This window comes from Carassius gibelio, chromosome B2, assembly GCF_023724105.1.
Source record: "Carassius gibelio isolate Cgi1373 ecotype wild population from Czech Republic chromosome B2, carGib1.2-hapl.c, whole genome shotgun sequence".
Classification (NCBI taxonomy): domain Eukaryota; kingdom Metazoa; phylum Chordata; class Actinopteri; order Cypriniformes; family Cyprinidae; genus Carassius; species Carassius gibelio.
In genome coordinates this window covers 902,662-917,457 of record NC_068397.1, presented here as the reverse complement: position 1 = coordinate 917,457, position 14,796 = coordinate 902,662, and the positions used below count along the sequence as shown (strand labels likewise).

The 14,796-nt window shown below is 41.0% G+C and overlaps 1 protein-coding gene across 1 annotated transcript in view; it reads left to right on the top strand.

Moving 5' to 3' along the window:
- zmp:0000000625 (cadherin-2) overlaps positions 1 to 14,508 on the top strand; it is a 124,962-nt gene extending 110,454 nt beyond the window's left edge. The window contains exons 15-16 of the mRNA XM_052547486.1: positions 1,642 to 1,803; positions 13,787 to 14,508. Of these exons, the coding sequence (XP_052403446.1) occupies positions 1,642 to 1,803; positions 13,787 to 13,993 (369 nt within the window). The 3' untranslated portion in view covers positions 13,994 to 14,508. The remainder of the gene's footprint in view (positions 1 to 1,641; positions 1,804 to 13,786) is intronic.
- Positions 14,509 to 14,796: the final 288 nt, after the last annotated feature.

Here is a 14,796-nt window from a genome sequence, read left to right as displayed (position 1 = left end):
TTAATAGAGTTAAGGTATTGGTGAAACTCCAATACCTGAGTCTCAGTTCCATTGAAAATGAAGCGTAAATCATCTATATAACAACCATACCAGATAATACAATGATGAATAGGATTAATCGGATTGAGTACATGTAATTTCTCCCATAATCCCAAATAAAGACAAGCGTAATTTGGTGAAAGACAGCAACCCATGGGTACTCCAATTTTTTGTCTGTACAGTTTATCAGTAAATGTTAATACATTTTTGTGAATAATAAATTCAGTAAGTTGTACAATAAAATGAGATGGAGGTTTTGTATCAGTTCTCTCAGATATAAAGTGTCTTAAAGCATGCAGACCCTCCTCATGATCAATATTGGTATATAGCGATTCCACATCCATAGTAATTAAGTATTGAGAACCCACATTACCCAACTTAGACAGACTGTTTAGGACATCAACAGTATCCTCAATAAAAGAGGGGAGAGTCTTAACAAAGGGTTTGATGAAAAAATCAACACATTTAGACGCTGGTTCAGCAAGTGTACCATTACCCGAAATAATGGGTCGCCCAGGAGGATTATCAAAAGGAGGTTTATGTACTTTAGGTAATAAATAAAATGCAGCCAAAGCAGGGTATTCAACAGTCATATATCTCATTTCACTTTCAGTAATCCAATTAGAGTCATTGGCATGAGTTAAAATGTTATGGAAAGCATTAGTTAAATCAGACAAGGGTTTAGTACGAATTCTTTCATAATGCTTGGTTTCTAATTGTCTGGTTGCCTCTTGGATATGCATCTCTTTGGATAAAACCACTACCGCCCCTCCTTTATCTGCCGGGGGGATAATGATATCGTTCACATTCGTGAGTTCTTTGAGAGCATTAAATTCTGTAATAGACAGATTGGATTTCTGTATTGGTTTAGATCTGGTATCAAAACATTTTTGCACATCAAAATCAACTTTTTTACAAAAGGCAATTAGAGAAGGATTAGATCCCATAGGTGTAAATAGGGATTTAGGTCTAAATAAAGACTGAGTGTCCGTACTGGCAATATTGTCAGCAGCCATCGACTGTTCAGGTGTATAATCACAAGAAATCACAGGATAAAATCCCGTAGTACCATTGTCAAAGTTAACTCAAACTCAAAGTTGAGTAAGCTAGAGGTATGAGTAGGTAAAAAAGACATACCCTTGGACAGTACAGTCCGTTGTGCATGAGATAAAGGCTTGTCAGAAAGGTTGATCACCGAGGATATCTCTTCCTCGATATCGGACATAGTGATGGCGGTCGAAGTTGTTCCTCTCCCCCGGTGGCCGCGGCACGTCTTCTTGAACCTCGAAGGGAAGACTGAAGACGAGGCCACTCATCCTCCAAAAAATGGTCAGATTCAGAACCCGGAGATCGGGACTCATCTTCACTAGATGTAAGGTTGAAGGACACCTTCTGTGGGCGGGGCAGATGGTCTGATTGTTTGGGAGGATAACGGTGATCTCGAAACCGCCGTTGTTGGTGCCAATGATAAACTTTACCAAAGAGCAAAAGATCTTTGTAAAAATCAGTGGATGACAATAGAAGTTTTATCAATGCAAAAAGTGTTTTTAGTCTTGTTGAATCCAGCATATTTCTGCACCTTTTGTGTGTGTTTACAAACAGGATTATGACCTGAGCCAGCTGCAGCAGCCAGATATAGAGACTGATGGCCTCAAGGCCATTGGCATCCGTCGGATGGATGAGAGACCCCTGCACCCTGAACCCCATTACCCTGTCAGATCCACCGCACCTCATCCTGGAGATATTGGAGATTTCATCAGCGAGGTGAAGTGGCACTATACAAGCATAAAAAAAGTATATATATATGGAAACAGTTTGGAAACATTACTATATTTAATGTTTTTCAAAGAAGTTTCTTCTGAACATCAAGCCTGCATTTATTTGATCAAAAATACAGAAAAAAACTGTAATATTGTGAAATATTATTACAACTTAAAATAAAATTTTTCTATTTGAATATACTTTAAAAAAATAATTTATTCCTGTGAGGCAAAGCTGAATTTTCAGCATCATTACTCCAGCCTTCAGTGTCACATGTAACATCCAGTCTATCACATGATCATTTAGAAATCATTCTAATATTCTGATTTATTATGAGTGTTGGAAACAGTTCTGCGTTGTAATATATTTGATGAATAAAAGGTTAAAAAGAACTGCATTTATTCAAATAAATAAATAAATATAATAATATATATTCTAGTAATATATTTTCTTTACTATCACTTTTTATCAATTTAACACATCCTTGCTGAATAAAAATATTGATTTTATTTAAAAAAAGAAAGAAAAAAAAATTACTGACCCCAAATTACTGACCAGCAGTGTATATTGTTTTTACAAAATATTTATATTTTAAAAACATAGCTTCTTTTTTTTTTTTTTTGATGTTTTTTTTACTTTTTATTCATCAAAGTATCCTAAAAAAGTATCACATGTTCTGAAAAAATATTAAGCAGCAGAACTGTTACAACTTGGGATGATTTCTAAAGGATCATGTTATTATGATCCTAAAAATTCAGCTTTGCATCACAGAAATAAATGATCATTTAAAGTATAATAAATTTGAAAACAGTTATTTTAAATTGTAATAATATATCACAATATTACATTTTCTTCTGTATATTTTGATCAAATAAATGCAGGCTTGATGAGCGGAAGAAAACATTTTTCAAAAACATTAAAAATAGTAATGTTTCCAAACTTTTGATCTGTACTATATATATATATATATATATATATATATATATATATATATATATATATATATATATATATATATATATATATATATATATATATATATATATATATATATATATATATATATATATATTGTTTTAAAGAAGAAAATACACCAGGTTGTACTATTATGTTGCATATGGGCTATGGCCCTCCACGAATATATACAGTAGGTGGTCGAGCAAAATGATTGCATTCAAGTAAAAACAACCCAGTCATAAAATCACCACCAGGTGGAGTAAATACTATTGCTGGATAAAACTGGAATTGAAATTTAGATTTAATTAATTAATTAATGAATTAATTAATTAATTATTTGTATTAGCAACAATAATAACATTCAATCTGGATAACTATTCATCATATAAGTGCTTTACGTTCTAGCTATTTGATTATTGTATCTTACAATTAAATATTACAGTGATGACAGCAGTGTTAGAAGTTTGCTTACTTTTTATTGTACAGTACTAGCCAGTTTACAAATAAAAGATTTTAAACTTACATTTAATAATTAACTGATGCATTTTAGCAGGTCATGTCAGTACTTATTTTTTATACACATACTAGAGCCCTGCACGACATGCTGAAAATGTCTGCAAAATAAGAAACTGTTGCAAGATCATTGTATTTATTGGTTCCCATGATTTTAATTGATGTGCGATTATACATATCAAATTGTGTATTAACTCTTTCCCTGCCATTGACAAGTTATCTCATCATTTAGAAGACAATTGATGAGTTTTTGCAGCTTTTCGCGTTTTCACTGTTATACACTCAGGGGCGCTATTACACATCTTCTGAACTAGTACAAAACCTCCCAAACAAAAACACACATGAACAGGATGGAGAAACGAGCGACCTCTTATGTAAACAGATGCATATGATAAATAATGCAATCATCAGCAATAGACAGCATCTAAATGAAAATTGCATAATGTTATGGAGTGAAATGATGATCCAGGAAGTGGTATATGTCTGTGCAGGCTTTGGAGGTGTTGATGGAAGTGTTTTACTGGATTTATGCTTTGATAATCATACTATCACAGCCACACCTTCTACACTCCCGGAATCGGACACTTACGCCACACCCACTCGTCCCCAATCACCTGAATTCTGAACACCTGTGCATCATCACCAGTGCCACATATAAAGCCATCAGTCACCATCACCCAGTGTCTGGTCTAGCACCGATCTCCTCACTTACCTGAACGCCATTCGTGTAACCTACCTGATCTACTGAACCCTCTTCATCCTCATCTGTATTCCTGTTCCCATCGTCTTCGTCTGAGTCGCCACCTGTATCACCATTCACCTGAAGGAAAGTTGTGTTATTCTCTGTGTCATCTACGTGTCAAGATTCACCTGTGTCTGAAACCTCTGATTCACATTAAACACTATCACTGAATCCTCTGTGTCCTCGTCTGTGTCTGACAGAAGACCAGACCTCATGCAGAGCTCTTCAGATACAGGCGAGGACCGCACCGCGGATCCCTTCACTGAACTGGTTCACGCTGTACGGTCCTCACTAATGCAACAAACTCAACTTTCCTCACCGGCTGTCAACAGTTCAAACACCGCTACAACTCCGGTCACTTCTTCAGTTGCCCCTGCGAGTCCCATGGCCAAACCAGCGACATACAGCGGCACGGCGGAGGATTGCAGCGGGTTCCTGCTACAGTGTTCCCTCTACATGGAATCCAACGCTCATTTATTCACCACTGAACGCAGTCGAGTCGCATTCATCATCAACCTGCTCTCAGGTAAAGCTCTCCATTGGGCTCAATCTCTCTGGGATTCGAACTCATCTGCCCTTGGATCAGTTACTAACTTCTGTTCTCAGTTAAAATCCGTCTTTGGTCAACAAACTTCTGCATTGTCTGTCCATGATCAATTATTTACAATTCGCCAACAGAAAGATGAATCCGTGAGTGATTATGCCATATGCTTCCGTACACTCGCTTACATTAGCGGCTGGAATGAAACTGCCTTAATTACAGCATATCGCCACGGATTGTGTGACAAAATACAAGGTTTGATTGTGGTGTACGAAGACTCACTGGGACTTGAGTGTCTCATCCAGAAATCCATTAGAGTTGCCCAGAGACTCACTGCCTGTCATCTGCTCACTCCCACTGTACTTCCTCCGCCCGCTATACCATCTGTCGCTCCTCCAGCACCTGAGCCCATGCAAGTGGATTCTTACCATCTGTCCGCATCGGAACGTCAGCGGAGGATTAACACCGGGCTGTGTCTCTATTGTGGGGGAGATGGACACCTCTTACCATCCTGTCCAGTTCGGCCCCCACGCCCAGTGGTGAGTACCATCCATATACCTCCTCTAACTGCTCCTCTGACTAAAACCTGGGTTACTCTAAGACATCTCCTTTCTTCTGTTTCAGTACAAGCCCTCATCGACTCCGGTTCGGCGGGGAACTTCATCAACCGGCAAACATTAACTCGTGTAAGTGCCAAGCCTCATCGAAGCCCCGTCGAACTCAAAGTAACAACAATACAGGGAAAGCCGCTGGGCAAGGGTCGTGTCCACTATTTTTTCCCCCACAATCATCCTCCGCGTGGGACTCCTGCACGAGGAAGACATCACGTTTATGGTGCTGGAGGAATCCACCGCAGACATCATCCTGGGATGCCCCTGGCTTAACCAACACCAACCTCACATCCATTGGCCCACCGGTGAGATCCTGAAATGGGGAAAGTCCTGTCATCATACCTGCATCACTCCCCCAGTTAAAATTCCCATGGTCGTTCCTTCCATAAAGAAGTCACCCCTACCGGTTCAGTCCACATCAGTGGAAAGCCCCGACACTAAGGTGGATCATATCATCCCTCCTGAATATCGGGCGTTCCAGGATGTGTTCAGTAAGCGGTTAGCAACGAAACTTCCACCTCATAGGCCATGGGACTGCGCCATTGACCTCCTGCCTGGAGCAACCCTTCCAAAAGGACGAGTCTATCCACTGTCCATCCCGGAGCAGAAGGCCATGGAGGAGTACATACAGGAAGCCCTCACTCAGGAGTTCATCCGACCATCTACTTCCCCTGCCGCTTCCAGCTTTTTCTTCGTGGCCAAGAAGGACAGAGGCTTGAGGCCGTGTATCGACTATCGCCATCTCAACTCTCAGACCGTCAAATTCAGTTATCCTCTTCCCCTGGTCCCAGCGGCGTTAGAACAACTACACGGAACCAAAATCTTCACTAAACTGGACTTGAGGAGCGCCTACAACCTGATCCGCATCCGGAAGGGGGACGAATGGAATACTGCTTTCATCACTCCTTCCGGGCACTATGAATACAGGGTCATGCCGTATGGGTTATCCAACAGTCCATCCGTCTTCCAAAACTATATGAATGAAGTCTTCAGAGAATACCTTAACCAGTTCGTAATTGTCTACATTGCCGACATCCTCATTAACTCCACATCCAAGCAGGAACACATCCAACATGTCACACTCGTACTCCGAAAACTCCGGGAACACCACCTATACCTCAAATCTGAAAAGTGTGAGTTCCACATGCCCTCAGTCCAGTTCCTGGGATACATCATCGACCCACGTGGCGTGAAGATGGACCAGGGGAAGGTGGACGCCATCACACACTGGCCTCAACCTGGTTCCATTAAAGAACTCCAACGCTTCCTGGGCTTTGCCAACTTTTATAGAAGATTCATCAAGGATTACAGTTTACTCAGTTCCCCTCTAACTTCTCTCCTCCGGAACCGGCCCAAGTCTCTGTCCTGGAACCCCGAGGCCACTGATGCTTTCCACCTACTTAAACAAGCCTTCAAGACCGCTCCGATCCTAGTCCACCCTGATCCCAACCAACAGTTCATTGTGAAAGTGAACGCCTCATCAACCGGGGTCGGAGCAGTACTCTCCCTGCGGCAGGGGGATCCTCCAAGACTCCATCCATGTGCCTTCTTCTCGAAGAAGCTATCCCCGGCGGAGCAGAATTATGACATTGGCAACCGTGAACTACTGGCCATCAAGCTGGCTCTGGAAGAATGGCGTCACTGGCTGGAGGGAGCCCAGTTCCCTTTCGAGGTAGTTACAGACCACCGGAACCTGGAATACCTCCGTGAAGCTAAGAGACTGAATCATCACCAAGCTAGATGGGCCTTGTTCTTCACGAGATTCAACTTTAAGGTCACTTATCGCCCTGGCTCCCAGAACAATAGAGCCGATGCCCTCTCCCGTCTTCATCAAGCAGATCCTGAACCCGAATCTCCTGAACCAATCCTCCCTCCAGCCATGATAGTAAGTCCCATCCAATGGAATATTGATCATCTGATTGAACAAGAAAACCTTCAACACCCTGCTCCGCTGGGAGGTCCAGAAGGGAAACTCTTCGTCCCTCCTCAACATCGGATTACCCTCCTGGACTTAGCTCATACCTCTCTGGGATCTGGACATCCAGGCAGGAGGCGGACCCTCTCGCTCCTTCAACAGCGTTACTGGTGGCCATCGATGGCTCTGGATACTGTCCGCTACCTCAAAGGATGCTCCGTCTGCGCCATAGCAGACACCCCTAGAAGACTCCCGGAAGGTAAACTGGTGCCTCTGCCCATTCCTGAACGTCCATGGACCCATATGGGCATTGATTTCATGACTGACCTCCCTCTTTCTCAAGGCTACACCTGTGTGCTGGTAGTGGTCGACAGGTTTTCGAAGTCATGTAAACTCATCCCTCTCAAGGGACTTCCCACTGCGTTTGAAGCGGCAGAGGCACTATTCCACAATGTATTCCGTCACTTTGGCATTCCAGAGGACATCGTCTCCGACAGAGGTCCCCAATTCATCTCCCGAGTCTGGTCAGCTTTCTTCCGTCTTCTAGGGGTGTCCGTCAGTCTCTCTTCAGGATACCATCCACAGACCAATGGCCAGACGGAGTGTAAGATACAGGAGCTTGGGAGGTTCCTGAGGATATACTGCCACCGTAACCAGGACGGTTGGAGCCAGTACCTACCCTGGGCAGAATACGCTCAGAACTCCCTCCAGCAATCTACCACCGGGCTCACCCCCTTCCAATGTGTCCTCGGATACCAGCCTCCACTCTTCCCATGGTCAGGTGAGCCCTCGGAGGTCCCAGCGGTTGATCACTGGTTCCGACAGAGCGAGAGGGTCTGGGACTCGGCTCACGTGCATCTCCAGCGGGCAGTGCGGAGGCATAAGGAGCAAGCAGACGCTCGTCGAAGACCTACGCGCAATACCAACCTGGACAGCAAGTCTGGCTCTCGACGAGGGACATTCGCCTCCGGCTGCCCTGCCGTAAGCTGAGTCCCCGATACATCGGACCATTCACTATTGAACGGCAACTGAACAAAGTGACCTATAGACTCCAGCTACCTGCACAGTACCGTATCTCACCTTCATTCCATGTTTCACTCCTCAAACCCTTCACTGAACCTTTGTCTCCTCCATCCACAGAGCCTGGTGATGATGCCGTACCTCCTCCTCCAGCCATCGAAGAGGACAACGACATCTTCCGGGTTAGAGCTATCCTCGACTCTCAACGACGGGGTCCTCAATTGGAGTACCTTGTAGACTGGGAGAACTACGGCCCGGAGGAGCGTTGCTGGGTTAATCGTAACGACATCCTGGACCCCAGCCTTCTCACTGACTTTCACTGAGACCATCCAGACCGCCCCGCTCCCCGTGGCCGAGGTAGACCCCGTCGTCGCACAAGATCCCAGCCGTCAGGAGCCGCCCGTGGAGGAGGGGGTACTGTCACAGCCACACCTTCTACACTCCCGGAATCGGACACTTACGCCACACCCACTCGTCCCCAATCACCTGAATTCTGAACACCTGTGCATCATCACCAGTGCCACATATAAAGCCATCAGTCACCATCACCCAGTGTCTGGTCTAGCACCGATCTCCTCACTTACCTGAACGCCATTCGTGTAACCTACCTGATCTACTGAACCCTCTTCATCCTCATCTGTATTCCTGTTCCCATCGTCTTCGTCTGAGTCGCCACCTGTATCACCATTCACCTGAAGGAAAGTTGTGTTATTCTCTGTGTCATCTACGTGTCAAGATCAATCAATCAATCAATCAATCACCTTTATTTATATAGTGCTTTAAACAAAATACATTGCGCCAAAGCACTGAACAACATTCATTTGGAAAACAGTGTCTCAATAATGCAAAATGATAGTTAAAGGCAGTTCATCATTGAATTCATTGATGTCATCTCTGTTCAGTTGAAATAGTGTCTGTTTTAATTTGCAATCAAGTCAACGATATCGCTGTAGATGAAGTGACCCCAACTAAGCAAGCCAGAGGCGACAGCGGCAAGGAACCGAAACTCCATCGGTGACAGAATGGAGAAAAAAAACCTTGGGAGAAACCAGGCTCAGTTGGGGGGCCAGTTCTCCTCTGACCAGACGAAACCAGTAGTTCAATTCCAGGCTGCAGCAAAGTCAGATTGTGCAGAAGAATCATCTGTTTCCTGTGGTCTTGTCCTGGTGCTCCTCTGAGACAAGGTCTTTACAGGGGATCTGTATCTGGGGCTCTAGTTGTCCTGGTCTCCGCTGTCTTTCAGGGCAGTAGAGGTCCTTTCTAGGTGCTGATCCACCATCTGGTCTGGATACGTACTGGATCCGGGTGACTGCAGTGACCCTCTGATCTGGACACAGACTGGATCTGGTGGCCACGGTGACCTCGGAACAAGAGAGAAACAGACAAATATTAGCGTAGATGCCATTCTTCTAATGATGTAGAAAGTACGGTGTTATGTGAAGTGTTCCGGTTCCAGTTTACCTAATTAATGCAGCCTAAAAATCCTTTAACGGATTTGGATATTAAAAGCATATTAGTATGTTATGTGTATGCCAGGTTAAAGAGATGGGTCTTTAATCTAGATTTAAACTGCAAGAGTGTGTCTGCCTCCCGAACAATGTTAGGTAGGTTATTCCAGAGTTTAGGCGCCAAATAGGAAAAGGATCTGCCGCCCGCAGTTGATTTTGATATTCTAGGTATTATCAAATTGCCTGAGTTTTGAGAACGTAGCGGACGTAGAGGAGTATAATGTAAAAGGAGCTCATTCAAATACTGAGGTGCTAAACCATTCAGGGCTTTATAAGTAATAAGCAATATTTTAAAATCTATACGATGTTTGATAGGGAGCCAGTGCAGTGTGGACAGGACCGGGCTAATATGGTCATACTTCCTGGTTCTAGTAAGAACTCTTGCTGCTGCATTTTGGACTAGCTGTAGTTTGTTTACCAAGCGTGCAGAACAACCACCCAATAAAGCATTACAGTAGTCTAACCTTGAAGTCATAAATGCATGGATTAACATTTCTGCATTTGACATTGAGAGCATAGGCCGTAATTTAGATATATTTTTGAGATGGAAAAATGCAGTTTTACAAATGCTAGAAACGTGGCTTTCTAAGGAAAGATTGCGATCAAGTAGCACACCTAGGTTCCTAACTGATGACGAAGAATTGACAGAGCAACCATCAAGTCTTAGACAGTGTTCTAGGTTATTACAAGTAGAGTTTTTAGGCCCTATGATTAACACCTCTGTTTTTTCTGAATTTAGCAGTAAGAAATTACTCGTCATCCAATTTTTTATATCGACTATGCATTCCATTAGTTTTTCAAATTGGTGTGTTTCACCGGGCTGCGAGGAAATATAGAGCTGCGTATCATCAGCATAACAGTGAAAGCTAACACCATGTTTCCTGATGATATCTCCCAAGGGTAACATATAAAGCGTGAAGAGTAGCGGCCCTAGTACTGAGCCTTGAGGTACTCCATACTGCACTTGTGATCGATATGATACCTCTTCATTCACTGCTACGAACTGATGGCGGTCATATAAATACGATTTAAACCATGCTAATGCACTTCCACTGATGCCAACAAGGTGTTCAAGTCTATGCAAAAGAATGTTGTGGTCAATTGTGTCAAACGCAGCACTAAGATCCAATAAAACTAATAGAGAGATACACCCACGATCAGATGATAAGAGCAGATCATTTGTAACTCTAAGGAGAGCAGTTTCAGTACTATGATACGGTCTAAATCCTGACTGGAAATCCTCACATATACCATTTTTCTCTAAGAAGGAATATAATTGTGAGGATACCACCTTTTCTAGTATCTTGGACAGAAAAGGGAGATTCGAGATTGGTCTATAATTAACTAGTTCTCTGGGGTCAAGTTGTGGCTTTTTTATGAGAGGCTTAATAACAGCCAGTTTTAAGGTTTTGGGGACATGTCCTAATAACAATGAGGAATTAATAATAGTCAGAAGAGGACCTATGACTTCTGGAAGCACCTCTTTTAAGAGCTTAGATGGTATAGGGTCTAACATACATGTTGTAAGTTTAGATGATTTAACAAGTTTATACAATTCTTCCTCTCCTATAGTAGAGAATGAGTGGAACTGTTCCTCAGGGGGTCTATAGTGCACTGTCTGATGTGATACTGTAGCTGACGGCTGAATGGTTGCAATTTTATCTCTAATAGTATCGATTTTAGAAGTAAAGTAGTTCATAAAGTCATTACTGCTGTGGTGTTGGGAAATGTCAACACTTGTTGAGGCTTTATTTTTCGTTAATTTAGCCACTGTATTGAATAAATACCTGGGGTTATGTTTGTTTTCTTCTAAAAGAGAAGAAAAGTAATCAGATCTAGCAGTTTTTAATGCTTTTCGGTAGGATATGCTACTTTCCCGCCAAGCAATACGAAATACCTCTAGTTTTGTTTTCCTCCAGCTGCGCTCCATTTTTCGGGCTGCTCTCTTTAGGGTGCGAGTATGCTCATTATACCATGGTGTCAAACTGTTTTCCTTAACCTTTCTTAAGCGTAAAGGAGCAACTGTATTTAAAGTGCTAGAAAAGAGAGAGTCCATAGTTTCTGTTACATCATCAAGTTGTTCTGAGGTTTTGGATATGCTAAGGAATTCGGATACATCAGGAAGATAACTTAAAAAGCTGTCTTTTGTGGTAGAAGTGATGGTTCTTCGATACTTGTAACAAGAAGTAGAATTTACAATTTTGGCTATATGAAGTTTACACAGAACTAAATAATGATCTGAGATATCATCACTTGGCTGAATAATTTCAACACTATCAACATCAATTCCATGTGACAGTATTAAATCTAGAGTATGATTTCGACAATGAGTAGGTCCTGAAACGTGTTGTCTAACACCAATAGAGTTCAGAATGTCTATAAATGCTGATCCCAATACATCTTTTTCATTATCGACATGGATATTAAAATCACCAACTATTAAGACTTTATCTGCAGCCAGAATTAACTCGGATGTAAAATCACCAAACTCTTTAATAAAGTCTGTATGGTGCCCTGGTGGCCTGTATACAGTAGCCAGTACAAACATAACAGGGGATTTATCATTAACATTGGTTTCTTTGGATAATGTTATATGAAGCACCATTACTTCAAACGAGTTATACTTGAAGCCTGCCCTCTGAGAAATCCTGAAAACGTTATTATAAATTGAAGCAACACCTCCCCCTTTGCCTTTTAGACGCGGCTCGTGTTTATAACAATAATCTTGGGGGGTGGACTCATTTAAAATAATGTAATCATCAGGTTTTAGCCAGGTTTCTGTCAAGCAGAGCACATCTATATTATGATCAGTTATCATATTATTTACAAAAAGTGTTTTCGTAGAAATGGATCTGATATTCAATAAGCCAATCTTTATCATTTGTTTATCCATATTGCATTTGTTTTTTATTTGTTGAACCTCAATTAAATTGTTAACCTTAACTTGGTTTGGACGTTTTTTGTATTTTCTAGTTCGTGGAACAGACACAGTCTCTATAGTGTGATATCTAGGTGAAAGAGTCTCTATGTGCTGAGAATTAACTGACCTCTGTGACGGGAGGCAGCTAGCAGACGGTCGGTTTAGCCAGTCTGTCTGCTTCCTTCACCTGTGTGAGATTCACCTGTGTCTGAAACCTCTGATTCACATTAAACACTATCACTGAATCCTCTGTGTCCATGTTTCATAGTCATGAAAATAAAGAAAACTCTTTGAATGAAAAGGTGTGTCCAAACTTTTGGTCTGTACTGTATAAGATACATAAATGTAGTTAAGATTTTCTCAAAAACGTCCAAAGGGTTTGTAGTGTCATGAGGGTGAGCAAATGTTGGATGAACTAAACCTTTAAGCAAACAGTTCAACCAAAGAGGTTAAAAGAGCTATTGTAATAATTTAATGGTTTTAGGCTTTCTCAGAGGTTTTATAAAACACAGGAAGTATTAATTAATGTTGAAATGATTGTTTTTATGTTATTTTCGATATTCTGAGAGAAAAAAAGAGATTACTTACAAAGAATACTCTGTAGGTTTGTGGCCAAGGACGATAGAAAGTTCTCTGACCACCAGAGACATCAGTTGGCTTTTTAGACAGTTAGGAAGTAAAATGAATAACTGATGAATAAAATGAAATAAATGATCACAAGAAAGCAGATTGTAAACATTTTGTGATACATTTTCAGTACTTAAGCTGTTAAAAACTATGCATTGCAAGTTTTTAATGGACATGGACCAACCTTGATTTGTTGTGAAAGCTGTCAACAGCTGCTCCTAGACTGAAATATCTCAGTTAGACTAAGACTATTCTGATCAATGATCTCCTTGTTTTAAATGATTTGCAATTATTTGCTGGTATTACCTTATGAACTGTTATAACATTATAAGTTGCCAAAGTGAGTTCGTAATGTAATAAATTTATCATACAAAAACCTATTACATCATGTGAAAAATTGTTATTACATTAAAAATATAATTACATTATGAGCTCAATATTTTATAACATATATATATATATATATATATATATATATATATATATATATATATATATATATATATATATACTTTAAGAACATTTTATTACTATTATAATGTAATACATATTACATTATGTGCAGTTATTACATTATGAGTTGCTACTGGTGGTATAGTGAACTGGTACTTATACACTGAATATCTTTGCAGGGTCTAAGGGCCGCTGACAATGATCCTTCCGCTCCACCGTATGACTCCCTCTTGGTGTTTGACTACGAAGGTAATCGATCTACTGCAGGATCACTCAGCTCAATCAATTCCTCTAGCAGTGATGGAGACCAGGATTATGATTACCTCAACGACTGGGGTCCTCGCTTCACTAAATTAGCTGACATGTATAGTGGAACAGACGAGTGAAAGACAAGCAGAAGGAATGCCACAACTTTGTCCCTCATTTCAGTGGATGAAGACAGCTGCAGATATGGGTTTAAATGTATAAGTACAAGCAAACACAAGTTTCCAAGGCTAAATGTCAAGGCTTAAAGTAATAGTACATAGATTATAGAGTATGATACATGCTCGGCTACTTGAAATTTACAGTATAGAAGCACAGGGATTTAATGTGCCTTTTTGTACATTTTTGTGATCTGATTGATTTATGTTCAAGGCTTTAATTATACTGAATTAAAGAGTGTTTTGAGACTTCAGGATGTGTTCAGCTATGAAATAAATGGTCATGCTTTTCTCTTTTGGTTACAAACTGTTTTTCAAGATAAATATTTAACTATTTTTTTGTCACAAAGTGAAGGCTCACTTGCAAAACAGACAAAGTGTACACTATGCAGTTCACTAGATTCTTAAGTAAAATATTTTGTTCAAGAACAATTTAACATATGCACATCATTTTAAATAAAAAAGTGATATAACCTAAACATTTGTAACTTTCTTTATTATTGACTGTTGCATTGTACACGTTGTTACAACACAGCAAAGGAAATGTGCTTTATGCATTAAACAAATAGAATGAATTTCTAAATTAAATCTAAATTGCTGCATTCTTTTCAGTTCTGTTCAGTTAAAAACTCTTGAAAATTGGCACACACATTGGAATCTGCGGCCATTAGGACACAGCAGAGGCTGGGACCCGGGCATGGTCAATGGCACCCCCTGGAACACAGTCAGAATACACAATGTATATCTCACAAATACTTGCACCTATT